The 27,766-nt window shown below is 46.8% G+C and overlaps 2 protein-coding genes across 3 annotated transcripts in view; one reads left to right on the top strand and one right to left on the bottom strand.

Moving 5' to 3' along the window:
• The window catches only part of LOC121869614 (serine/threonine-protein phosphatase 4 regulatory subunit 1-like), a 196,078-nt gene that overhangs the window by 28,158 nt on the left and 140,154 nt on the right, over window positions 1–27,766 (top strand). The window lies entirely within an intron of this gene.
• LOC121869484 (proline-rich extensin-like protein EPR1) lies at window positions 20,498–25,812 on the bottom strand. Its single transcript, XM_042370838.1, has 2 exons — window positions 25,574–25,812; window positions 20,498–21,086 (listed from the first exon to the last, which is right to left on the bottom strand). The coding sequence occupies exons 1-2, from the start codon at window positions 25,810–25,812 to the stop codon at window positions 20,498–20,500; spliced, it is 828 nt and encodes a 275-aa protein (XP_042226772.1).

Genomic DNA, 27,766 nt, shown 5'->3' with positions numbered 1-27,766 from the left:
ACACACATATACATCTTTTCCCCATCTAGTTATTATATATCTTATTTGTGTCACTTATGTTACTTGTATATTATTTGTAATTCGTAACCCATTCCCCAAATATGTAACTGTATATTTTCAGCCTTCTGGCTGCCAAGCTCTTTCAATAAACCGTTAATTATTATTATTATTATTATTATTATTACACTGTAGTCTTAACACAGCCGTTCTTCATACTCACATAGCCCCCAACACGGCTCTCCTACACACTGTCTAATTTAATCTTTCTTCCCTATCGAATTTAACCCCTATTAACATCACCACCACTTAATTTAGTCTACTGAACATAGTCTACTGTACCTACTGAACATAGTCTACTGTACCTACTGAACATAGTCTACTGTACCTACTGAACATAGTCTACTGTACCTACTGAACATAGTCTACTGTACCTACTGAACATAGTCTACTGTACCTACTGAACATAGTCTACTGTACCTACTGAACATAGTCTACTGTACCTACTGAACATAGTCTACTGTACCTACTGAACATATAAGAATATCCACACAGTATGCTAATTTCTCGTATTAACAGCCAGGATCATTATGTTTGAAGGTATACATAGTTATACATGTGATAATATTCATAGTAATACATGTGAGTATATTCTTAGTAATGCATGTGAAAATATACATTAATGCTTACGTACGAAATATACATAGCAAAATGTTAAAATATACATGTAAGTATATACGAAATACACAGTGCTACATGTTAAGATATACATATTAATACATTGGTAATACACATAGTACTACGTGTTAAAATATACATATTAAAATATGCGAATTGTACATAGCAATACATGCGAAAATATGCATATTAATACATACGAAATATACATAATGTGCAAAATATTCATAGTACTATAGGTTGTTGATTTAGTAAATGTATAATTCCTGTCACCACATGTATACTTGTAAAATATACATATGAATACCCGGTAATAAAGTACTAGTTAATGAGCAGGAATTAGATCGCTATGGTACAAAAAGTATTCATAGTTTGGCCGTTAGGTATTATTGAACGAAAGTATATATTTAGGAGTTGGTTACTGTACAAATGCCTCTTAAGTATTACAGTAACCGCATGTATAATTTTGATCAGTATGTATAAATATATGTATACTTATGTCCCTTGATACATATGAAATCTGTACACGCGATTTCATGATGGCTATGTATAATTATGTATATTCTATTGTTGATTCAGTAGCAAATATGGGTAGTATTATGACCGCTATGTATATGTGTAGTATACATAATAGCATCGTAAGCAGAATTTTGATTAGTATGTATATTTGTTCCGGTATTCTCAGAGTTACATTAAAACATGTATAGTGTATGCCAACGCCATTAAATACATGTAAAAGCAGTCATTAGTAGAGCTATGGCGGGTATGTGTAGAATTATACATACTGTACTAACTTGTTGATATTTACAATAAGTATAAATGTATATGTATAAATATTCATATAATAACGCTTACTAATACAAAGGCAGACATAGGTAGGACTGAATGACGTAAAAATATACATAACATAGCCTTTGTTGTATACATAGACAAGTAGAAGTGTAATTAGTATAATACATATAAAACCAGGAATGCCGGATATGTGTAAAAATATACATACTAATACTTGTTTGTTGAGATATGTTTACAAGCAAGCGACTGTAGTGAGGTGAAATATGAATACTTTTCACGCGTCCAAACACTATAGTATTAATTTCAGTACACGGCGAGAACAGGTTATCGTCACGCCTATCTACCTGGTACACGATATATTGAGTTACCTGATGATTAGACACCCCAGTTTATTTCACCTGGAGATCAGACATTATATTATTGAGGTTAGCATCCTAGTCAATGGGTTAGGATAGGCTTGGTTAGGTTATGCTTGATCAGGTCACTCTGGACTTGGTTTGGTCACATTAGGGTAGTTGACCTAATACAGTTTCAGCATATATACTGTATATATATAAAAATAATTATCCCCTTCAGAAAATATCATCGGTCAATCAGCCGGGAAAGGCGAGCATTTGCGAACAGACGTAGCCCAAAATACTATTACTACTACAACACCTACGCCATTACTACTACTACTACTACTACTACTACTACTACTACTAATAATAATAATAATAATAATAAGAATAATAGGAGTGGTGGTGGTGTGACAGGTAGATATACGGTTTGGTCCTGTGGTGAAGATGGTGGTGGTGAAGATAGTGGTGGTGATAGTGGTAGTGGTGAAGATAGTGGCGGTGGTAGTGGTGAAGATAGTGGTGGTGATAGTGGTAGTGGTGAAGATAGTGGTAGTGGTGAAGATAGTGGTGGTGGTGAAGATAGTGGTGGTGGTGGTGAGTGGTGGTGGTGAAGATGGTGGTGGTGGTGAAGTGTGTGTGAGTGGTGTAGGTGGTGGTGGTGGTGGTGATGGTGGTGGTGGTGGTGGTGGTGATAGTGGTAGTGGTGGTGGTGGTGGTGATGAGTGGTAGTGGTGAAGATAGTGGTGGTGGTGATGAGTGGTAGTGGTGGTGGTGATAGTGGTAGTGGTGGTGATAGTGGTAGTGGTGAAGATGGTGGTGGTGATAGTGGTAGTGGTGAAGATAGTGGTGGTGGTGGTGGTGAAGATAGTGGTGGTGATACAGTAATTGATCGCTGTGTGTTGCTGCCCCTATCATTCTCCTCCTTGCCGCCCCTTCCTCTTATTCCTCTTCCTCCTCCTTTAAGTCTTCCTCCGTCTCCTCTTCCTTCTTTAAGTCCTCCTCCTCCTTGCTTAATTCCCGCCCTGTGTGCATTTGTGTCATGCAAGTGTCCTCCCCGCCGCGTAACACACACACACACACACACACACACACATGTTCTGTTATGTGTGTATGTTGTATCTTTCTCTAGTGAATGTTTAAAGAACACTGTTGACGTGATATGTTGTGTGTACGTTCATAAGTTTAATCCACCCCCCCCCCTTCCTCCTCCTCGTAAGTGGTCATGGTGAGAGCTTTGCGTTTCGTTATAGCGTTGTTTATAATATACTCTCTCTCTCTCTCTCTCATTTCACCTAACGTTCCCCTAACTTAACCTACCCCAATCTAACTTAATCTAACCCTACCCAAACCTAACCTACCACAACCTAACCTAACCTAAAGCTATCCGCGCTTCCCTTTATCCATGCGTCCGTTTATCCATGTGTCTTTTATTTCCATATTTTCGTTTATTCATGCGTCCGTTTGTTCACGTATCCGTTTATCCATGCGTTCGTTATCCGTTTATCCGTGAGACCGTTTTTCATGCGTTCATGTTCCTTTAAACGGCTTGAGTGTTTTATCCATAATCTATAAAAATGAGGCACTTTAAGCGTGAGTGTCAAGTACCGACACACACACACAAGCTTTGTTCACCTGAAGATTAACCACCCTAATACTAACCTAGCGCTACCCTGACAGCATTAACGTAACCTAACGCTAACCAGACTTAATCTAAAGCTAACCTAACCCAACCTAATTTAACTTAGATTAATGTTAATCTTGAGGTGTGTGTAGACGTTGATAGTATGTATGTTTGTATAATACAGATGTTAATGTGTGTACGTAAAGGAGACGTTAATAGTATGTGTATGTATGTATGTGTGTGTACAGAAGTTAACAGTGTGTGTGTGTGTGTGTGTGTGTATTAGCCCACCTGGGCACAGGTCACTGACCCACATCAGGGTCTGGCGGGCGAAAATATAATAATACTTATCATGCTTCCCTGTTGGGCGCTGGAAACGCTTCTGCGCTTCACCTTACACAAGGATGTAGGGGGGTGCCCAATAAATGAAAAAAATAATATCTATTATTATTATTATTATTACAACAATTAATAAAATGTATAGCAAATTAATAATAAAAACAAAATTATTATTATTAATAACCATAAATAAATACAAAAACGAAATAATAATTCAAGAGAGAGAAACGATATACATTATGTTTGTTGTGTTGTCCAAGTGAGATAAACAATTGAGACCTGCAATTGTGTGTAAATGAGGCAGAAGTCAGATCAGTAACCTGGGACTTGGTCACATGGCAGCAGGGTCTACCATAAACAACACGTTATGCTTCCAATATCTCCCCAGGCGGTAGTACCTGGTAGCTGCCTATAGGAGACGTTAACAGTGTGTATATAAGACGTTAATAATGCTTGTAACTGTATGTGCGTGTTGGTGTTCGTTTCCATGTGTTTGTCCTTCCCGTTGTTATCATCATTTACTTATTGTTCTTTCCTCCACCTTACATTCTCCTCTTAACATTATTTTTATTTTTTTTACATCTGTCTTCCTTTGCGTTTGGTTTAATTGTAAAAAAAAAAAGTTCCTCCCTTCTCTTGTAAATAAGAACACTTGTAAATAGGTCTTAGGTGTTTTTTCGGTGGATATTATTTGTAAATCCACCTTGTCCGTCCGTATGAGTGGACTTAAGTATATATATCTGTTGGTAAGATTAGACTTGATTCTTATCCGATCTTCCTATCGTAAGGTTAGACTGATCCTTCTGTCCGTAGGGTTAGACTATATCTACCATCCGTTCGTAAGATTAGATTTTATGCCTGTCCGTCCGTTCGTTCGTTCGTTTGTTCGTGAAAGAGACCTCTCGCCTTAAACGGTATTGGCCATCAAGATAAGAAACAGTTAACTAGACGGATATTTTACAACACGTCAAGAACTGGTCACTGTCGGACGAATACTTTACAACATTTCAATAATTAGTCACTGTCGGGCGGATAGAACACAAGAAAGGAGGAAACTGCAGCGGGCCTATTAATGGTCCATACTGGGCAGTCCCATTTACACCCAACCCCTATTGCTCATATAACCATCCAACCTGTGTTTGAAGCTATCCAGCGTATTCGAGTTAATAATGATATTTGGTAACTTGTTCCACTCATCCACTACTACTACTACTACCAATGTTGACCTATTTTGCGCCTAAATCTAAATTTGTCTAATTTAAAACCATTGCTACGGGTGTTTCGCCCTGACTTCCATTTATACGCCTCGATCATATCGCCCCTCACTCTGCGTCTCTCGAGGGAGTGCAAATTAAGATGCTTTAACCTGTCTCTGTACTCAAGGTTCCTAATGCCCGGGATTAGTCTTGTCATTCACCTCTGAATTCTTTCTAGGGATTCTATATCCATTCCGTAGTACGGTGACCAGAATTGAACTGCGTAATCTAAGTGAGGTCTCACAAGCTCAAGATATAGTTTTAGGATGACTTCTCTATTCTTGTAACTAACACTCCTTTTATTAGCCTTGTTTCGAGCTAATACACATTGTTTACTGATTTATGATTCCTGCTTTTCATTACTCCTAAATCTTTCTCGCAGTCTGATTTCTCTGACATCGTTTGTTCATCTGATATCTGGTTTCCCTGTTTACATCTCCTAGACTGAATATTTTACATTGGTCCACATGAAATTTCATCTGCCATTTTTCAGACTATTCCAAAAATTTGTTTTGATCTTCCTGTAGTTTTGCCGAGTCCTCGTCAGATTTAATTACACGCCCTATTTTATTGTCATCAGTAAATTTACTTCAGTTGCTGTCTACGCCGAAATCTATGTCGTTTGTGTATATGGTGCAAGTACCGAGCCTTGGGGTACTCCACTAGTGACGTTACCCCAATCGGATTTAGTGCTTACACGCTGTTTCCTGTCCTGTAACCACGCACTAATCCATTTTAGAATATCTCCTCTGCCATGAGCCTCCACTTTTCTTATTAGTCTTTCGTGGGGACTCTGTCGAAGGCTTTGCTTAAGTCGAGATATACCACATCATATTGTGCCCCTCGTCCACTGATTCGAAAACAGCTGAAAATAATGTTAATAGATTAGTTAGAAATGAACGCCCACTTGTGAAGCCATGTTGGGAATCATTGATCACCTTGTGCGTCTCCAGGCGATTTTGAATAGAGTTTGAAATAATCCCAGTAATTTGCCTACAATTGATGTTAAACTGATTGGATTCTGGTACTACACCCGTTTTTAATGGCGTGTTAAACAATTTTGCTAAGGGTATACCGAGCTCTTCCTTACATTGCTTTAATACTGACAAATATCTCATTGGGTCCTGGTGACTTATTAAGCTTAAGCTTGGCCGAAGAATATTTACAACACGTCAAAATTTGGTCACTGTCGGACGGATACTTTACAGCAGCATATAAAATTGGTCACTGTCGGACGGATACTTTATAGCAGCATATAAAATTGGTCACTGTCGGACGGATACTTTACAGCAGCATATAAAATTGGTCACTGTCGGACGGATACTTTATAGCAGCATATAAAATTGGTCACTGTCGGACGGATACTTTATAACAGCATATAAAATTGGTCACTGTCGGACGGATACTTTATAACAGCATATAAAATTGGTCACTGTCGGACGGATACTTTACAGCAGCATATAAAATTGGTCACTGTCGGACGGATACTTTACAGCAGCATATAAAATTGGTCACTGTCGGACGGATACTTTATAGCAGCATATAAAATTAGTCACTCGGACGGATGCTACAGCAGCATATAAGGTGGTCGCATCGGACGGATACTTTACAGCATATAATTGGTCACTGTCATACTTTACAGCAGCATATAAAATTGGTCACTGTCGGACGGATACTTTACAGCAGCATATAAAATTGGTCACTGTCGGACGGATACTTTTACGTAGCATAAAAATTGGTCCCTGTCGGACGGATGCTACAGCAGCATATAAATTGGTGGGACGGATACTTTACAGCAGCATATAAAATTGGTCACTGTCGGACGGATACTTTACAGCAGCATAAAAATTGGTCACTGTCGGACGGATATTTCACAGCAGCATATAAAATTGTCACTGTCGGACGGATGCACTTTACAGCAGCATATAAAATTGGTCACTGTCGGACGGATACTTTATACAGCATAAAAATTGGTCACTTTCGGACGGATACTTTACAGCAGCATATAAAATTATCACTGTCGGAGGATACTTTACAGCAGCATATAAAATTGTCACTGTCGGGGATACTTTACAGCATAAAAATTGGTCACTGTCGGACGGATACTTTATGTTACATAAGCATATAAAATTAGTCACTGTCGGACGGATACTTTACAGCAGCATATAGAATTGGTCACTCGGACGGATACTTTACAGCAGCATAAAAAATTGGTCACTGTCGGACGGATACTTTACAGCAGCATATAAAATTGGTCACTGTCGGACGGATACTTTACAGCAGCATATAAAATTGGTCACTGTCGGACGGATACTTTACAGCAGCATATAAAATTGGTCACTGTCGGACAAATACTTAAAACACGTCAAAAATTGATCACTGTCGGGCGAATATTTACAACACATCAAAAATTGGTCACTGTCGGCCGAATACTTTACAGCAGCATCAAAAATTGGTCACTGTCGGGCGGGTATTTTACAGCAGCATATAAAATTGGTCACTGTCGGACGGATACTTTACAGCAGCATATAAAATTGGTCACTGTCGGCCGAATACTTTACAGCAGCATATAAAATTGGTCACTGTCGGGCGGGTATTTTGACACTTTATTGACCCTGGTTAAAAGTTCTTGGTTAACGCATTAAGGTCAACAAAGTGGATAATCCTGGATAACTGTGCACTAAACGAAACATCCAGTATATATATCTCTCTCTCTCTCTCTCTCTCTCTCTCTCTCTCTCTCTCTGTAATTGGGTCAGTAATGTACCGTGCTGTGTAATTGGGGGAAGTAATTAACCGTGTCTGTTATGTAATTGTGGTAATTATTTATCCCCATCTTTTGTAATTGGGTCAGTAATTAAGAGCGTCTTATGTAATTGGGCTGTTCATTAACCGGGTCTGTTATGTAATTTGGGTCATAATTAACCGGGTCTGTTATGTAATTTGGGTCATAATTAACCGGGTTATGTAATTAAGGGAAGGTATTTATTAACCGGGTCTGTTAGGTAATTGAACCAGTAATGTAGCGGAAACTGTATTGAAGTCCTGCGTCACACGGCGATCAGCCCGGCAACCTTCTCGCCTGATGAACAAAAATGAACTCTTGGCCGATGTTCATTCCCGTAGCTTCATGGGCTTTTAAAATACCTGGAAATTTTGACGAATGTACACATACTGTACACACACACACACACACACACACACACTGTACACACACACAAACATATATACTGTACACACACAAACACACACATACTGCACACACACACACACACACACAGGTTCTCACTTAATGTAGGTGTGTGAGTGTGTTGGTCCTGGATGGAAAAGAGACTTAAATTTTTTGGGGGAATTGTAGAGCAAAAAAAATGGTGGGATTTTTAAATGGTATCCTGTACATATTTTGACGTGTCTGTCTGTCTGTCTGTCTGTCTGTCTGTCTGTCTGTCTGTGTCCAATGCCCTCGTGTGTTATGGACCAGGTCTTCACCTCCCCACTAACGAGGCTGTGTAGTGAATCGGAGCGAACTACTACATCGAGTACTAGTGAAATCAGTCCTCCTGACCCCTCACCTGAAGTTTTTAATTCGGGTTCGTGTTGGGTCTGGGTGTCTCCTGGTTATAGTTGGGTTTGGTTGGGTCGTGTCGGGTTTGGTTGGTCAGGTCGTGGTTGGTTATGGTTAGGTCGTGTTGGGTTGGGTCGGGTCGTGTCGGGTTTGGTTGGTTCGTGGTTATAGTTGGGCCTGGTTGGGTCGTGTCGGGTTTGGTTAGGTCGTGGTTGGTTATGGTTAGGTCGTGTTGGGTTTGGTTGGGTCGTGTCGGGTTAGGTTATGCCGTTTCGGGTTTGGTTGGTTCGTGGTTATAGTTGGTTCTGGTCGAGTTGTGTTTATTTTTCATATATATTGGGCTTAATGTTAGTGCTAGTATCACCGTTAGTACTAGTGGCTGTGGTAGCTGTTTTAATTGGGCAGCAGTGATCCTGTTCTCAAGAGCTGTGTGTGTGTATCAGTATGGAACGGCGTTAAATTTGGTGTATGGCTAATTTTAAATGTATTATTTGAGGCAGTGAGGGAGAGGGTGTGTGTATGGAGGGAGGGAGATGTGTAGTACAGCAGGAGGAGATGTGTAGTACAGCAGGGAGGAGATGTAGTACAGCAGGGAGGGATATGTGTGTACAGCAGGGAGGGAGTGTGTGTAGTACAGCAGGGGGAGGGAGGAGATGTGTGGAGTACAGCAGGGAGGGAGGAGATGTGTGGTACAGCAGGGAGGAGATGTGTGGTACAGCAGGGAGGGAGATGTGTGGTACAGCAGGGGAGGGAGATGTGGTGGCAGGGAGATGTGTGTACAGCAGGGGGAGGGAGATGTGTGGTACAGCAGGGAGGAGATGTGTGGTACAGCAGGGAGGGAGGGAGATGTGTGGTACAGCAGGAGATGTGTGGTACAGCAGGGAGGGAGATGTGTGGTACAGCAGGGAGGGGAGTGTGTGTGTACAGCAGGGGAGGGAGGATGTGTGTGGTACAGCAGGGAGGAGATGTGTAGTACAGCAGGGAGGGAGGGAGATGTGTGTGCAGCAGGGAGGGAGATGTGTGGTACAGCAGGAGGAGGGAGATGTGTGGTACAGCAGGGAGGAGGGAGATGTGAGTACAGCAGAGGGAGGGAGATGTGTGAGTACAGCAGGGAGGGAGGAGATGTGTAGTACAGCAGGGAGGGAGATGTGTGGTACAGCAGGGAGGGAGGGAGATGTGTGGTGCAGCAGGGAGGAGGAGATGTGTGTGTACAGCAGGGAGGAGGGAGATGTGTGGTACAGCAGGGAGGGAGGGAGATGTGTGAGTACAGCAGGAGGGATGTGTGGGTACAGCAGGGAGGGGAGGAGATGTGTAGTACAGCAGGGGAGGAGGAGATGTGTAGTACAGCAGGGAGGGAGATGTGTAGTACAGCAGGGGAGGAGATGTGTAGTACAGCAGGGAGGAATGTGTGGTACAGCAGGAGGAGGGAGATGTGTGAGTACAGCAGGGGAGGGAGATGTGTGAGAGTACAAGCAGGGGAGGGAGGGAGATGTGTGGTACAGCAGGGAGGGAGATGTGTGGTACAGCAGGGGAGGTGTGGTACAGCAGGGAGGGAGGGAGATGTGTGGTACAGCAGGGAGGGAGATGTGTGGTACAGCAGGGAGGGAGATGTGTGGTACAGCAGGGAGGGAGGGAGATGTGTAGTACAGCAGGGAGGGAGATGTGGTACAGCAGGGAGAGTTTGTGTGTGTGGAGGGAGGGACGGGCGAACGGGGTGGGCAAGGAAGTGGCAGAGGGAGGAGGGCCACCAGGCAAGAAGCGGTGGAGGGGAGGCCGGGACGGGCGGGCGGGCGGGCGGCCCTTGGGATCGATAGCTGGGGCAGGATCCCGGGGGATTCACCACTCAGGGTTGGAAGGCAAGTGACGCTGCCGCCGTCCAACAAAAGCTGCGACCGCCTAGTATTTGTGCTCCCTATATGAGACCCACCACGCACCGTGTTGCTTGTGGGGTGGATAACTCCCTCTCAATCCTGACTTAAACCACACTCCTTCCCTCTCATCGCTACCTCCTCCTTCCCTCCTTCATGAATAACAAGGAAGCCGCCACTACCCTTCCCGGTTAATGTATGTAGGCCGGATGTTAGGGGGGCAAGGGTAGTATGGTAATGGCGGAGGACGAGGTGTTAGTTAGGGTGGTGGGCCGCTGTGTTGGTGAAGCCCCCCCCTCTCTCTTCCCCTATATCTCTTCTCCCCCTCTCTCTTCCCCCCTCTTCAGCTACTACTCCTCCTCGTTAACTTAAGCCACTTCACCTTACTTCAAAGGCCTCATCTTAGTAGTCAGGCATCAATTCATAACGAGTCACTAAATAAACTTGTATCATTAAATAGTGTTAAGTGAAGGTATCTAGTTAAGGTAGAGTCTCTATGTTAATTTGGTCTCCTAACTGGTGGTACTAAGTGAACGTATCTACAGTAGTTAAGGTAGAGTCTCTGTGTTAATTTTCCGCCATATTGGATATTTTTAATCCATTTACGAGAAAAATTCATCTTACGATCCTTTGAGAATTGGTTCACCAAATCCTATTTATTTAAAGGTATTGAACTTATGGTATTATTTAATGGGTATAATAGGTAGTGAGTTTAATACATCCGTGTATTTTGGAGGCCATATTGGTTATAGTGTTGGGTTAAGGACGGAGGAAGCTAAAGACAATGTTGTGTGTGTGTGTGTGGATATTTCTACTTGTTGCCTCCTGAAGTATTTGTGGATATTTCTTCTTGTATTATGAACCTGTGTGTGTGTGGATATTCTTGTATTATGAACTTGAATGTGTGGATATTTCTACTTGTCTTCTGAAATATGTGTGGATATTCTTGTAGTATTAACCTGTGTGTGTGTGTGTGTGTGGATATTCTTGTATTATGAACTTGTATGTGTGGATATCACTTGTTGCCTCCTGAAGTTTTTGTGGATATTTAATGTATTATGAAGCGTGGATATTTCTACTTGTCTTCTGAAGTGTGTGGATATTTATTCTTGTATTATGAACCTGTGTGTGGGTGGATATCTCTACTAGTTGACTCCTGAAGTTTTTGTGGATATTTCCCGTATTATGAAGTGTGTGGGTATTTATTGTTGTTTTCTGAAGTATGTGTGGATATTTCTACTTGTAAAGCTCTTACTTCTCACTGATCACGCTAACAGTATATTTCAGTAATACTCACCCTTATTTCTCCACTGCATTGAGGTTAGTGGTTGATGGGAGATAGATAGATAATAGATAGATAGATATGCTTACTGGGTCAAAGATTGTTTAATATTGGATGAGAGAGAGAGAGAGAGAGAGAGAGCAGGTAAGGGAACTAGGGTATGAGAGAGATAGAGGAGCACCAGGTGGGAACTAGGGTATAGGAGAGAGATAGAGAGAAACACCAGGTAGGAACTGAGGTATGAGAGAGAGATAAGAAACACCAGGTAGGAACTAGGGTATGAGAGAGAGATAGAGAGAAACACCAGGTAGGGAACTAGGGTATGAGAGAGAGATAGAGAGAAACACCAGGTAGGGAACTAGGGTATGAGTGAGAGTAGAGAAACACCAGGTAGGGAACTAGGGTATGAGAGAGAGAGATAGAGAGAAACACCAGGTAGGGAACTAGGGTATGAGTGAGAGATAAGAGAGAAACACCAGGTAGGGAACTAGGGTATAGGAGAGATAGAGAAACACCAGGTAGGGAACTGGTATGAGTGAGAGATAGAGAAACACCAGGTAGGGAACTATGAGTGAGAGATAGAGAGAGAGAGAAACACCAGGTAGGGAACTAGGGTATGAGTGAGAGATAGAGAGAAACACCAGGTAGGGAACTAGGGTAGAGAGAGAGAGATAGAGAGAAACACCAGGTAGGGAACTAGGGTATGAGAGAGAGATAGAGAAACACCAGGTAGGGAACTAGGGTATGAGTGAGAGAGGAGCACAGGTGGAACTAGGGTATAGAGAATGAAACACCAGGTAGGGAACTAGGGTATGAGTGAGAGATGAGAGAACACCAGGTAGGGAACTAGGGTATGAGTGAGATAGAAACACCAGGTAGGGGAACTAGGGTATAGGAGAGATAGAAGAAACACCAGGTAGGGAACTAGAGATAGAGAGAGATAAGCCGCGGTAGGGAACTAGGGTGTGAGAGAGAGATGAGAAACACCAGGTAGGGAACTAGGGGTATGAGTGAGAGATAGAGAAACACCAGGTAGGGAACTAGGGTATAGAGTGAGATAGAGAGAAACACCAGGTAGGGAACTAGGGTATGAGTGAGAGATGAGAGAAACACCAGGTAGGGAACTAGGTATGAGTGAGAGATAGAGAGAAACACCAGGTAGGGAACTAGGGTATGAGTAGAGAGAGAGAGAAACACCAGGTAGGGAACTAGGGTGAGAGAGGTGGGGAGGAAAGAGAGAAACACCAGGTAGGGAACTAGGGTATAAGAGAGAATGAGAGAGGAGAAACACAGGGTAGGGAACTAGGGTGTAGAGGTGAGAGAGGATAAGAGAAACACCAGGTAGGGAACTAGGGTATGGTGAGAGATAGAGAGACACCAGGTAGGGAACTAGGGTATGAGTAGAGATAGAGGAAACACCAGGTGGGGAACTAGGGTATAGTGAGAGAGATAGAGAGAAACACCAGGTAGGGAACTAGGGGTATGAGTGAGAGATAGAGAGAAACACCAGGTAGGGAACTAGGGTATGAGAGAGATAGAAACACCAGGTAGGGAACTGGGTATGAGTGAGAGATAGAGAGAAACACCAGGTAGGGAACTAGGGTATAAGTGAGGAGATAGAGAGAAAACACCAGGTAGGGAACTAGGGTATGAGTGAGAGGAGAGAGAGAAACACCAGGTGAGGAACTAGGGTATGAGTGAGATAGAGAGAAACACCAGGTAGGGAACTAGGGTATGAGAGAGAGATAGAGAGCACCAGGTAGGGAACTAGGGTATGAGTGAGATAGAAACACCAGGTAGGGAACTAGGGTATGAGAGAGAGATAGAGAGAAACACCAGGTAGGGAACTAGGGTATGAGAGAGAGATAGAGAAACACCAGGTAGGGAACTGGGTATGAGTGAGAGATAGAGAGAAACACCAGGTAGGGAACTAGGGTAGTGAGGAGATAGAGAGAAACACCAGGTAGGGAACTAGGGTATGAGAGAGATAGAAGCACCAGGTAGGGAACTAGGGTGAGTGAGAGAGATAGAGAAACACCAGGTAGGGAACTAGGGTATGAGTGAGATAAGAACACCAGGTAGGGAACTAGGGTATGAGTGAGAGATAGAGAAAACACCAGGTAGGGAACTAGGGTATGAGTGAGAGATAGAGAGAAACACCAGGTAGGGAACTGGGGTATGAGTGAGAGATAGAGAGAAACACCAGGTAGGGAACTAGGGTATGAGAGAGATAGAGACACCAGGTAGGGAACTAGGGTATGAGAGAGATAGAGAGAAACACCAGGTAGGGAACTAGGGTATGAGAGAGAGAGAGAGAGACACCAGGTAGGGAACTAGGGTATGAGAGAGAGATAGAGAGACACCAGGTAGGGAACTAGGGTATGGTGAGATGGGAAACACCAGGTAGGGAACTAGGGTATGAGTGAGAGATAGAGAAACACCGGGTAGGGGAACTAGGGTATAGAGTGGGAATGAGAGAAACACCAGGTAGGGAACTAGGGTATGGTGAGAGATAGAGAGAGAAACACCAGGTGGGGAACTAGGGTATAGAGATAGAGAAACACCAGGTAGGGAACTGGGGTATGGGGTGAGAGATAGAGAGAAACACCAGGGGTAGGGAACTAGGGTATGAGAGTGAGAATGAGAGAAACACCAGGTAGGGAACTAGGGTATGAGTGAGAGATAGAAGAAACACCAGGTAGGGAACTAGGTATGACAAGAGGGTAAAATAACAGACGTAGTGACGTAATCGTCTGGGCACGTGCCTATTTATAATACAGCCGCCCGAGAACCTCCTAACACCCTGCCTCTTGTCACCTCTCTTCTCTCTTCTCTCTCTCTCTCTCTCTCTTTCTTTTTTCTTTCTTCCTTCATTCATTCATTTTTAACATCCCTTTTTCCTCCTTCCTTCCTTCCTTCCTTCCTTCCTTCCTTGCTTGCTTGCTTGCTTCCTTCCTTCTTCCTTCCTTCCTTCCTTCCTTCCTTCCTTCCTTCCTCCAGACAACAGCTACTCACCTCACACCACACACTAAACCTAACCTAACCATACACTTCAGGTGGTCCTTCATTAAATATACAGGAAGATGGTAATAGGTAAGGCCATAATGTTTACTCTATTCTCTTTGATTTTGTCGATTGGTGTGGGGGCTGCTTATATACTGTATGTGTGTATAGTGTATCGAGTGTGCATGTGTGTACGGTGTGTGTGTGTATAGTGTATCGAGTGTGCATGTGTGTGTACGGTGTGTGTGTGTAGTGTATCAGGTGTACGGTGTGTGTGTGTGTGTATCAGTGTGTGTGTGTGTGTGTGTATAATGTATCGAGTGTGCATGTGTGTACGGTGTGTGTGTGTGTGTGTATCGAGTGTACGGTGTGTGTGTGTGTGTATCAGGTGTACTGTGTGTGTGTGTGTATAGTGTATCGAGTGTGCATGTGTGTACGGTGTGTGTGTGTAGTGTATCAGGTGTACGGTGTGTGTGTATCGAGTGTACGGTGTGTGTGTGTGTGTATAGTGTATGAGTGTGCATGTGTGTACGGTGTGTGTGTATAGTGTATCGGTGTGCATGTGTGTACGGTGTGTGTGTGTAGGTGTACGGTGTGTGTGTGTGTGTGTGTATCGAGGTGTACGGTGTGTGTGTGTGTGTATAGTGTATCAGTGTGCATGTGTGTACGGTGTGTGTGTGTGTATCGAGTGTACGGTGTGTGTGTGTGTGTGTATCAGTATACGGTGTGTGTGTGTGTGTGTGTATAGTGTAAGTGTGCATGTGTACGGTGTGTGTGTGTAGTGTATCGAGTGTACGGTGTGTGTGTGTGTATCAGTGTACGGTGTGTGTGTGTGTGTATAGTGTATCGAGTGTGCATGTGTGTACGGTGTGTGTGTGTGTGTATCGAGTGTACGGTGTGTGTGTGTGTGTGTATCAGTGTACGTGTGTGTGTGTGTGTAGTGTATGAGTGTGTGCATGTGTGTACGGTGTGTGTGTGTGTAGTGTATCGATGGCATGTGTACGGTGTGTGTGTGTGTGTGTGTATAGTGTATCATGTGTGTACGGTGTGTGTGTGTGTAGTGTATCAGGTGTGCATGTGTGTACGGTGTGTGTGTGTGTGTGTAGTGTATCAGTGTACGGTGTGTGTGTGTGTGTGTATAGTGTATCATGTGTGGTGTGTGTGTGTGTGTGTGTGTGTAGTGTATTGGGTGTGCATGTGTGGGTGTGTGTGTGTGTGTGTGTGTGTATGTGTATATGGTGTGTGTGTGTGTGTATAGTGTATCAGGTGGCATGTGTGGTGGTTGTATGTGTGTACGGTGTGTGTGTGTGTGGCCCGGGGCGTGAGAGGGTTGTTATGGTTGTTGTTGTTGATATGAGGAGGGGGGGGTGATGGCGGCGCCTTTCTTGCCCTCCACGCCCCACTTCCTCTTGTCACTATCTCGTGTCTTGATTTCCACCCTGCCGGAGCTTATTTCCTGCCTCCCTCCAGCCGTCCCTCCACCCCTCCAGCCGTCCCTCCAGTCGTCCCTCCACCCCTCCAGTCGTCCCTCCACCTCCAGTCGTCCCTCCACCTCCTCCCAGTCCTCTCTCCACTCGCCTCTCCTACACAACCCCGTCCTCCAACCTTCCCTCCCATACCTCTTTCCTCCTTTCCTTCCCTCCTTCCTTCCACCTCTCCCATCTACCTCCTCTCCTCTCTTCTCCTCCACCTTCCTCACCTCTCCTCCATCGTCCTCTCTCTTCCCCTACCTCCACCCCCCACCTCTTTTTTCTTCCTTCTACCTCTCGTCCATAACTTTTTCCCTCCACCACTTACCTCAGCTCCCCACCCCCCTCACCTCAGCTCCCTCCACCATACCTCAGCTCCCTCCACCACTTACCTCAGCTCCCTTCCATCACTTCCCTCAGCTCCCTCCACCACTTACCTCAGCTTCCTCCACCACTTACCTCAGCTCCCTCCACCACTTCCCTCAGCTCTCCCCACTCTCCCCTCAGCTCCTCCACCCCACCTCAGCCTCCACCCTTCCTCCTCTCATCACTTTCTACTCACCTCACTTCCCTCCACCACTTACCTCAGCTCCACCCCACCTCCTCCACCCCTCAGCCTCCACCACTTACCTCACTCCCTCCACCCCTCAGCTCCCTCCACCACTTACCTCAGCTTCCCTCCACCACTTACCTCAGCTTCCCTCCACCACTTACCTCAGCTTCCCTCCACCCTTACCTCAGCTTCCCTCCACCACTTACCTCAGCTTCCTCCACCACTTACCTCAGCTTCCCTCCACCACTTACTAGCTTCCCTCCCTCAGCTCCCCCTTACCTACAACATTCCTCAGTTGCGCGACGAGGTAATTGCATTCCATGGATGTGAGTGACACAGACGGGGCAATATGATTAGTTGGTGGTGCTATGGGTGTTGTGGGGTGGTGCTATGGGTGCTGTGGTGTGTGCTATAGTGCTGTGGGGTGGTGCTATGGGTGCTGTGGTGTGGTGCTATGGTGCTGTGGTGCTATGGGTGCTGTGGTGTGGTGCTATGGTTGTGGGGTGCTATGGTGCTGTGGTGTGGTGCTATGTGCTGTGGGTGCTATGGGTGCTGTGGTGTGTGTATGGTGCTGTGGTGCTATGGGTGCTGTGGTGTGGTGCTATGGGTGCTGTGTGGTGCTGGGTGCTGTGGTGTGTGCTATGGGTGCTGTGGGGTGCTATGGGTGCTGTGGTGTGCTATGGGTGCTGTGTGTGTGCTATGGGTGCTGTGGTGTGGTGCTATGGGTGCTGTGGGGTGCTATGGGTGCTGTGGTGTGGTGGTGTTGTATGGTGTTATGGTATGTAGGTAAGGAGCGTTATAGGGAGACAGGAAGTTCACCTAAGATACTCGTGTGTGTGGGGAAGTGGAGATAAAGACGGAATTAGTTAAGGGGTATGAGGCTGTAGGGCGGTGAGGGGGTTGGGGTGTGGAAGGTGAAGGAAGTTTTGGAGGGTCGTTAGGGGTTTTGAGATGTTTAGTTAGGCTGCTGGTTAAATGGGCCCCTATCCTAACCATTGGGTTTTAAGTCTCTCTCTCTCTCTCTCTCTCTCTCTCTCTCTCTCTCTCTGTAGGAGGGAGGGTCTCATTTGATCAGTTGTGGGTGTGTATGGAAGGTTCCTAGGAAGAATATATTAACTCCGGTACCACGAACCCCAAAACTACGTGACGCGCCCGACATTATCACCTCACCCCCCCTTCCCCTCACCAAAACGACAGCTCTTAATGACGGCCTCTCACCTCCTACCTCCCCCTCGCCACCTTACCTCCCTCCACTTACCTCCCTCGCGACACATTCTCCACGCCGAGTTCTCACGTGACAACTAGTGAAACAGCTTGAGACGACAGCATCACCTTCCTTCCCTATGTCTCTCCCTCCCTCCTATACGTCTCTCTTCCTCCTCCCTTCCTCCTCTTCTCCATTCCTCCCTCCAATCAGCACACAGTTTCTTTCCCCCTCACCCCCCCTTCCTCCTCCGGTAACGTCTTGGAGCGCCCTGTCAGGACACAGCCGAGATACATAGAGACCAGAGAATAATACCCATCAACCAGCAGCTGCACTGCCAGCAGAGTCTGGCAAAAGATAGAACCATCAGAGCAAGAACTCCTTCAAAGACTCCCACCAGATAACGACAACAACCATACATGGTTCCCAAAGTTACCAAATCTCAAAAGGTCATTACCACCCCGATCTACACGGCCAGGCAATAGACAACCTCCTAGACCAACATCCGCCAGCAGGGTCGGCGGAATATGAAATAAGGCCTTAAAAACACCCATATGGGTAAGATGTCTAGTGCCTGTACCGACAGACAATACTAACCCATGACACAACCTTAACACACTATTAAGCAGCTAGGCGGTCAGCCCGCCCTCTCTTACCTCCTAAATTTCTTCAGTTTCCGAACTATAACTTCCTTTCCCCACCTCATCTTCTTTCACCCTCCATCGTCTTCAAGTAAGTGTGTGTGTGTGTGTGTGTGTGTGTGTGTGTGTGTGTGTGTGTGTGTGTGTGGCTGCGCGTGCGTGCGTGCGTACGCGTGTGTGTGCGTGTGTGTGTGCGTGCGTGTATCACTGATGTGTTTGATGGTCGCTCTTCCCTGGGAGCACCACAGGCCACTGAGATTAGCTCCCTCCTCCGAATCTTAACCTAACCTAACCTAACCTAACCAAATATAGCTTCTGTAGTTGCCTTTCCCTTTAACCTAAGTTAACTTAATCTAACGCTAACTTAGCCTAACGCTAAATTAATCTAACCTAACCAAACCTATAATTCCCCCACCTGGTAGCGTTTGGGTGTTGAATATTCAGGTGAAATTAGCCATGATGTCGGCGGCATAAACTGAGTACGGGTTGTCGGGGATTACGTTGTCGGCGGCATAAACTGAGTACGGGTTGTCGGGGATTACGTTGTCGGCGGCATAAACTGAGTACGGGTTGTCGGGGATTACGTTGTCGGCATAAACTGAGTACGGGTTGTCGGGGTTACGTTGTCGGCGGCATAAACTGAGTACGGGTTGTCGGGGATTACGTTGTCGGCGGCATCAACTGAGTACGGGTTGTCGGGATTACGTTGTCGGCGGCATAAACTGAGTATGGGTTGTCGGGGATTACGTTGTCGGCGGCATCAACTGAGTACGGGTTGTCGGCGAAGATTTAGTGAGTACACGTCGGGTTTTCGTTCGGTGGTGGTTAAGACCGAATACGTCTGCTTGTGTTAGCGTTGTCGGCGGCGGCAAAGAGTGAGTATGCGTTGTCGGGTTACGTTGTCGGCGGCGATTACCGAGTACGTTTTATCGGCTTAACGTTGTCGACAGCAAAGGCTTAGGCTGTTGTCGGTGTAACTGGGGTGAGGGAGAGAGGGAGGAGAACAGGGTGTAAGGGGTAGGTGAGGGAGGGACAGGGTGTAATAAGGGGTAGGTGAGGGAGGGACAGGGTGTAATAAGGGGTAGGTGAGGGAGGGACAGGGGTGTAATAAGGGGGTAGGTGAGGGAGGGAGGGAGGGACAGGGTGTAATAAGGGGGTAGGTGAGGGAGGGAGGGACAGGGTGTAATAAGGGGGTAGGTGAGGGAGAAAGTCTGTCGTGTTGTCAGGGTGGATTAAGGTTAGATTTTTAACCTCTATTTTTAGTTTTCAATTAATCGTAGTTGTAATTGTTAATATTGCTCTGTGTAGTAGGTCAGTTGTGTGTGTGTGTGTGTGTTTAAATTTGTATACACATTTAAAAACTGCCCATGACCGATTCTTTAAGGCATGTAAACATCGTAAACACACACACACACACCACCACCACACATATAATTTTACCTGTTAATATGGACCATTAATTAATATGTTTCTCTCTCTGTCTCTACAGGTAAGAGTGCCAGGATGGGGTGCCACCTCTTGACCTCAGGTACGGGTGCAGGTCATGTATTTAATTATATTCACGGCCTTCTTATGGTTAGGTTATGTTTGGTTTATGTCCATTAAGTTGATGTGGTTGTATTAAGTGATGGCGGGGCGGGCTTAACGGGACACAGGTGGGGACGTGTAGGCCTGTCGATGGGGCGGGGCTTAACAGGACACAGGTGGGGACGTGTAGGCCTGTAGATGGGGGCGGGCTTAACGGGACACAGGTGGGGACGTGTAGGCCTGTAGATGGGGCAGGGCGGGGCTTAACAGGACACAGGTGGGGACGTGTAGGCCTGTCGATGGGCGGGGCGGGGCTTAACAGGACACAGGTGGGACGTGTAGGCCTGTCGATGGGGCGGGCTTAACGGGACACAGGTGGGGACGTGTAGGCCTGTCGATGGGGCGGGGCGGGCTTAACAGGACACAGGTGGGGACGTGTAGGCCTGTCGATGGGGCGGGGCGGGCTTAACAGGACACAGGTGGGGACGTGTAGGCCTGTCGATGGGGCGGGGCTTAACGGGACACAGGTGGGGACGTGTGGCCTGTCGATGGGGCGGGGCAGGCTTAACGGGACACAGGTGGGGACGGTAGGCCTGTCGATGGGGCGGGCGGGGCTACAGGACACAGGTGGGGACGTGTAGGCCTGTCGATGGGGCAGGGCAGGGCTTAACAGGACACAGGTGGGGACGTGTAGGCCTGAAGATGGGGCAGGGCGGGGCTTTACAGGACACAGGTGGGGACGTGTAGGCCTGAAGATGGGGCGGGGCTTAACGGGACACAGGTGGGGACGTGTAGGCCTGTCGATGGGGCGGGGCAGGGCTTTACAGGACACAGGTGGGGACGTGTAGGCCTGAAGATGGGGCGGGGGCAACGGGACACGGGTGGGGATGTGTAGGCCTGTCGATGGGGCAGGGCGGGGCTTTACAGGACACAGGTGGGGACGTGTAGGCCTGAAGATGGGGCAGGGCAGGTATAAGCCATAAACCAGCAGGATCCCCAGGCTACTGCTCTTATGGGGTTCTTCCTTTATGGGTTCCTGTGGTCTTCTACCCTACCCACGCCTTGTCCTACCCACGCCTTGGCCTACCTACCCACGCCTTGGCCTACCTACCCACGCCTTGGCTACCCACGCCTTGGCTACCTACCCCACTCCTTGGTCTACCCTACCCACTCCTTGGCCTACCCACCCACGCCTTGGCCTACCTACATAGCCTACCCTACCCACGTGCGCCTACCTACCCACGCCTTGGCCTACCTACCCACGCCTTGGCCTACCCTACCACGCCTTGTCCTACCTACCCACGCCTTGGCCTACCTACCACGCCTTGTCTGTCCTACCCATTGGCCTACCCTACCCACGCCTTGTCTTCTACCCACTGCCTTGGCCTACCTACCACCTTGGCCTACTACTTGCATGTCTTCCCTACTGTGGCCTCTACCCATGGCCTACCCTACCCAACGCTACCTACCACCTTGTCCTGTCCTACCGCCTGCCTACCCTACCCACACCTTGTCTGTCCTACCCACATGTGGCCTACACCTACCCATAGCCAGCCTACCTATCCACATGGCCTACCTACCCATGGCCTACCCTACCCACGCCTTGGCCTACCTACCCACGCCTTGCCTACCTACTACATGTCTACCCCACCCACGCCTTGTCCTGCCCCTACCCTCACGGTTGGGTCGACACCAATCCGGTTTATTTTAAGTGTCTATTGTGCTGTTATCGTCATGCAGGTCGTCTCTCTCTCTCTCTCTCTCTCTCTCTCTCTCTCTCTCTCTCTCTCCTCTCTCTCTCTCTTTATGGTGAAAAAATTTATGGTGAGTATTGTTTATGGTGAGAATTAAGTATGCTGTAGGTATTGTACACATGTGCGTATAGCTCCAGTGACACATATTCGTCTCGTGTACATGTTCAAGGGGTGTGTGTGTGTGTGTAACAACGGGATGAGTAGGAGGGGGGTCGATGGTTGGGGTGAAAGAGGCTTGGAGGGGGGAAGAGGGGCCACTGGGGAAGGGAGGGGCGACTGGGGAGAGGGGTAGGAGGGGAACAGCTTTGGAGAGGGGAAGAGGGACGGCTGGGGAGAGGGGAGGAGGGACGGCTGGGGAGACATATTTCACACTTCCCAAAGTTGCTACCGCCTCCCGTTCGTCCGCCATCTTGACTTTCCTCCTCCTCCTCTCCCCTCCCTCCTTATCTTTCCCATTCCTCCTCTATTTTCCTTGTCTAGCTTCTTCTTTCTTTCCCTTTCTTTCTTTCTTTCTTTCTTTCTTTCTTTCTTTCACACCTCGGCTTGTCTCACCTGATGATTAAACACCCTGACGCTACCTGCTGAAGTTAGGTCAGGTCAGGTTAGGTTAGGTTGGTGTTAGGTTAGACTAAGTTGCTGTTAGGTTAGCGTTAGGTTAAGTTGGTGTTAGGTTAGATTAGCTTGGTGTTAGGTTAGATTAGCTTGGTGTTAGGTTAGATTAGCTTGGTGTTAGGTTAGATTAGCTTGGTGTTAGGTTAGATTAGCTTGGTGTTAGGTTAGATTAGCTTGGTGTTAGGTTAGATTAGCTTGGTGTTAGGTTAGATTAGCTTGGTGTTAGGTTAGGATTCGATAAAAATGTTCCATGTTCCCATCAAGAGGGCCATGGCCCCATGTGGCTACGTCATAATTGTGTTACTGGCGTGTTTGTTTAGGCTGCGTTGATTTTTGCGTCTCTAGCGTTGTTTGCGTCATGAAGGTTGATGGGTTAAAACTCTGGCTTCTTCGTATGACGTTCACGCGGTGTTGTGTAGTGCGTCACGCCCACGTCACCGTCGTTTCCGGGAGACAAGTAGAGGGTGGGGGGGAGGGGGGAGGGAGGGGTTATCTCATGATGTGTGCCAGGGTGTAGGGTGTCTGTCGGTCGTGTTGTTTGTTTGTTGTTGTTCTGCCAGGGTGATGCAGTGTCGTTAAAGAGCTATTGTGGTGACCAGGGGTGTGTGTGTAATAATAATAATAATAATTAACGGTTTATTGAAAGAGCTTGGCAGCCAGAAGGCTGAAAATATACAGTTACATATTTGGGGAATGGGTTACGAATTACAAATAATATACAAGTAACATAAGTGACACAAATAAGATATATAATAACTAGATGGGGAAAAGCTCAAACTACAGTTCATTTCAACATAGTGATAGTGTAAGGAGCAGTGTTTACTGGGAGTGAATACACTGGTTTATTACAAGTTATTGATAATTTTTACAATGGTTGGGACTGGGCTGTTCTTATAGCGATCAGTTCGTGCACGTATGGGCTGGATGCAGTTGTGGTGTCGAACAGCAATTCTCGGACAAGGGATCTCAGGTGGTAGTAGGAGCCGGTGTAGAAGCTTCTTACCAAATTTGCAGATGAGGTCGTGGTGATGGTCGTGGTGGTCAGTGTGTGTGTGTGTGTGTGTGTGTGTGTGTTTTAAGGCGCCAGAATTCTTGTAACCTGTTGAATTGAATTGAAACAGTTTATTTAGCCAGAAAAACACAGATACAGAGTGAATAATAATAACAATATTAACATGGCTGAGCCAGTTGAGAACCTGAGCTGCACCTGATATATACTATACATTTATCTCAAGGAAGTATTATGTAACATTAAGTATCATCTGGAATAGTACAATAGCATGGTGGTAATAAGAACATGTTACCACGGTTATCACTTCAATATTTTTTAATTTTATTTATTTATTTATATATACTTAAATTACAGTGGAATTGAAAAACCTAAGTATAATGGGGGAGCAGTACAACCTGGGTTGTACAGTAATAAGGTTGAACAAGAGGACAGAGCTGTCAGGATTATGTCTAGTTGGCAATTATGTTTATTGCCATGGTAATTACTTATTTATTTACATGATAATTTCCGATAAAATGGTTTTGGTGGTACAATAAAAGCAGGTACTGTAAATATAGTAGGTGTTACACGAAATATTAATACTTAGACAATAGATATTTTTTAAGAGGTGATTTAAAGGAAGGGAGCGTAGTCTTTGCTGGGATGGGTGGGGGTATGTTGTTCCACACCTTCACACCATGGTATTTTATGGAGGTCTGGGACTGAGAGGAGCGCTGGGGGGTGGTCTTAGTAGCTCTGGGTGCCTTAAGTTGTATCTCTGATTATTCCGGAACTGGAAATAATTATTGTCAAGCAAGTGATTGATAGATTTGTAAACAAAGAGGGCACAGCAGTAGGTGTTAATATCTTCGAATTTTAAAATTTTCAATATAGCAAATTTTTCGTTTGTGTGATCTGTTTTTTCAAGTCGGTCATTGTCCGTACAACTCTCTTTTGTGCAGTAACCAGAGATTGTGTTTTTGAAGAGCCAGAGGCCCCCCATAGTGTGTAACAGTGTATCAGGTGTTGGTAAACAAGATCATGATAGATTTCTTTCATTGCTGTGAGGGTGAGTGACTGTCGAGTGATACATGATACCGCACTGTTTATTGACTTTACTGTGAATGGCTTGTATGTGGTTTCTCCAGTTAAGTTTCTCATAAACAATAACTCCGAGGAATTAGGTATTTTTTATCGCGTTTGAGGATTGTATTACCAAGGTACAGGAGGTCCAAGTCTGGGGGTAAGTTTTTCCTTCTGTGAAGATCGTGTGGTACATATTCAAATGTCGCCCCCCCCCCCTCCCCCTCCCCGGGTAAGAAGTGTTGAAATGTAACCTTGAGCATCACACACACATGACTGTCTTAACGCGTGTGACCAAGAACTCTTTTCATTGGCTCCATATTACATGTATACGGGTAAAATGCTTCCATCAGTTACGTCAGGAAAGGCGGTCTTGTTATGTACACCTTCTTACATCCTCAGTCTCGTGTGTGTGTGTGTGTGTGTGTGGGACTCAATACCCCTACTAGCTATTCTCTCTGCGACCTCTGGCAGTACCCACTGCACGGACACCCTCCCCCCCTCCTCCCCTCCCTCCCCTTCCTCCCCCCCTCCCTCCCCCTTCCCTCCTTCCCTTCATCCATCCATCTCTAGTACACACACACACACACATTCTTGTCCATGTACGTCCATACACGGTTACGTGGGCTGTGTATGTATGTATGTTTATATGCTCTGATATGTATATATTATAGTTTGCGTGTGTGTATGTGTGTGTGAGAGAAGAGAGAGAGAGAGTCGTCTTAAAATACTCCTCAATGGCGGTACCTTGAAAACTGTGTTCCTTCCTTCCTTCCTTCTCTCTCCCTTCCTTCACCGTCCCCCTTCCACTCATTATGTCACCATCACCGCTAAACTCTTTACAAACACATCACCGCCGCCACAACACATCACCGCCGCCACAAACACATCACCGCCGCCACAAACACATCGCCGCCGCCACAAACACATCGCCGCCACAAACACACGCCGCCGCCACACATCGCCACCGCCACAAACAATCGCCGCCGCCACAAACACATCGCCACCGCCACAAACACATCGCCACCGCCGCAAACATGCCGCTGCCACAGAACCTATTACGGCCGCTGCTGACGCAATATTACGGCCGCCGCCACACGCGACAGCCTCCACCGCCACAAACACCACCGCCGCCGACGCCACAGACACCACCGCCGCCACAAACACCACCGGCGCCACAAACACCACTCCGCCGCCACAAGCACCTACGACGCCGCCGCCGCCTGAAAACACCATCGCCACCCTATCAACCACCACCACATCTACCACCACCATCTACCACCACACCACCATCCACCACCACCACCTCTACCACCACCACCACATCCACCACACCACCCTATCTCACCACCACCACCACATCTACCACCACCACCCTATCTACCACCACCACCACATCTACCACCACCACCCTATCTACCACCACCACCCATCTACCACCACACCTATCTACCACCACCACCCATCTACCACCACCCTATCTACCACCACCACCATCTACCACCACCACCTATCTACCACCACCACCCTATCCACATCTACCACCACCACCACATCTACCACCACCACCACCACCGCTCTCTGGGGTTCAGGTGCTCACTTAAGGTTTCACTGCTTCAAGAATGACAGTAAGGGGTTCGAGGTTTCGGGGTTCAGCCTTATGAACCCGACTATCTTGTTGACGCTTAACAGTGGACCTGAGACTTGTTTGTTTACCTATAAGACGGTGGTTGTTGTTAGTTGTTGTTGTAAGTAGTTGTAGTGTTGTTGTTTTTAGTAGTGATCAATGATAACAATATTGATAAGACTTGATAAATACTGGAACTAAATATTTATCCATTTTTTCACGCGTGGTGCAAGCAGTGTTAAATATCGAGTAGGATCACCTGAAGATTAGACACCCCGGCTTATCTGCCACATGAGGGGGGAGGTGAGGTAGTTGCTGGGAGGAGGCAGGGCTAGACAAGACGGGGGAGGAGCAGGACTAGGCTGGGCAGGGGGAGGCAGGGAGGGACAGGACAGGGAGGAGCAGGAATAGGCTGGGGGAGAGGCAGGGTTAGACAGGACAGGGGAGGACTAGGTTGGGGAGGGTAGGGTGGGGGAATGGCCAGTTCAACAATTCTCGGGAGAATGAATGAGTAACGTGACGTCATCGCCGCCGCTACACGACACCGGAAGTTTTAACTAATAATGAACCTCACCTTACCTCACGCCTCACCTCCTCACCTCACCTTACCTCACCTTGCTCCACCTCCCTCACCTCACCTCACCTCACTACCCTAACCTACAACCTACTTACCCTATCCTACCCCTGCCCTGCCCTGCCCTGCCCTGCCCTGCCCTGCCCTGCCCTGCCCTGCTTAATCTCCCACTCTCCACCTCCCCACTCTACCTCCCCCCCCTCTCCTCGGTGTGTGGGGGGGGGGCTGGGACTCAGGACATCTGGACACTGCATTGAGCCCCCACCTGTAGCCTGACTGGACTGTGTTGCCCTCTCTACACCCCCGTTCCTTCCCCTCCTTCTCTTCCTTTCCTCCTCTTCCTTCCTTCCTCTCATTTTCTCTTCCTTTCCTTCCTCCCCCACCTTGCCTCTCTGTCTGGACTTGTATAGTACCTGTACATCTACCTACCTGTAACTACCTGTTTTACATGGGGCTGCGTCAGTAAGTCCAGTCTCCGCCTATACACTTGACTGATTGACTGAGCGACGACATCACAGAGACATTTATGAGTGAGTGGGCAGGTATGGTGGAGTAGGTGGGCTGAGTGTGGAGTGGGCATGTGGTGGGGATTATGGAGTGGGAGAGAAAGAGAGGAGAGGAGAATGAATGATAAGAAAGGACAGGGGGAGGAAAGAGAATGGGTGGGGAGTGGGGAGGTGCAAATGGGGAGAATAGAAGTGGGCACAATGGGGAGGTGGGTGCAGTGGGCGTAATTACGAGGCATAGGAGGGGGTGGGTGGTTGGCATTCAGACATAATCCGCACCAAAAAACCTGAGCGGCAGCCACCACAGAGTCAGTGACCTGCGCCTCTCCTCCTCCTCTTCCCTTCTTCCTCCTGGTTGAGGCCGTGGTGGGAGGCGGGACCCTTAGCCACGCCCCGTCCAGCAAAACCTCTCCCCCACCCCTTCTTTCCTTCCCTCCCTTCTTCTTTCCTTCCCCCCTCTCCCTTTCCTTCCCTCCCCTCCTC

Source organism: Homarus americanus, unplaced genomic scaffold (assembly GCF_018991925.1).
Source record: "Homarus americanus isolate GMGI-L3 unplaced genomic scaffold, GMGI_Hamer_2.0 scaffold23578, whole genome shotgun sequence".
Taxonomy (NCBI): domain Eukaryota; kingdom Metazoa; phylum Arthropoda; class Malacostraca; order Decapoda; family Nephropidae; genus Homarus; species Homarus americanus.
This window is presented reverse-complemented; position numbering and strand designations above follow the sequence as displayed.

What these genes read in the sequence shown, in the direction of transcription:
- LOC121869484 (XM_042370838.1), bottom strand. Translation starts at nt 25,812, where the DNA reads ATGGTGTTTTCAGGCGGCGGCGGCGTCGTAGGTGCTTGTGGCGGCGGA. An exon ending in GTTTGTGGCGGTGGCGATGT is followed by an intron (nt 21,087 to 25,573) that starts GTTTGTGGCGGC and finishes CCCCATCTTCAG; the next exon opens with GCCTACACGTCCCCACCTGT.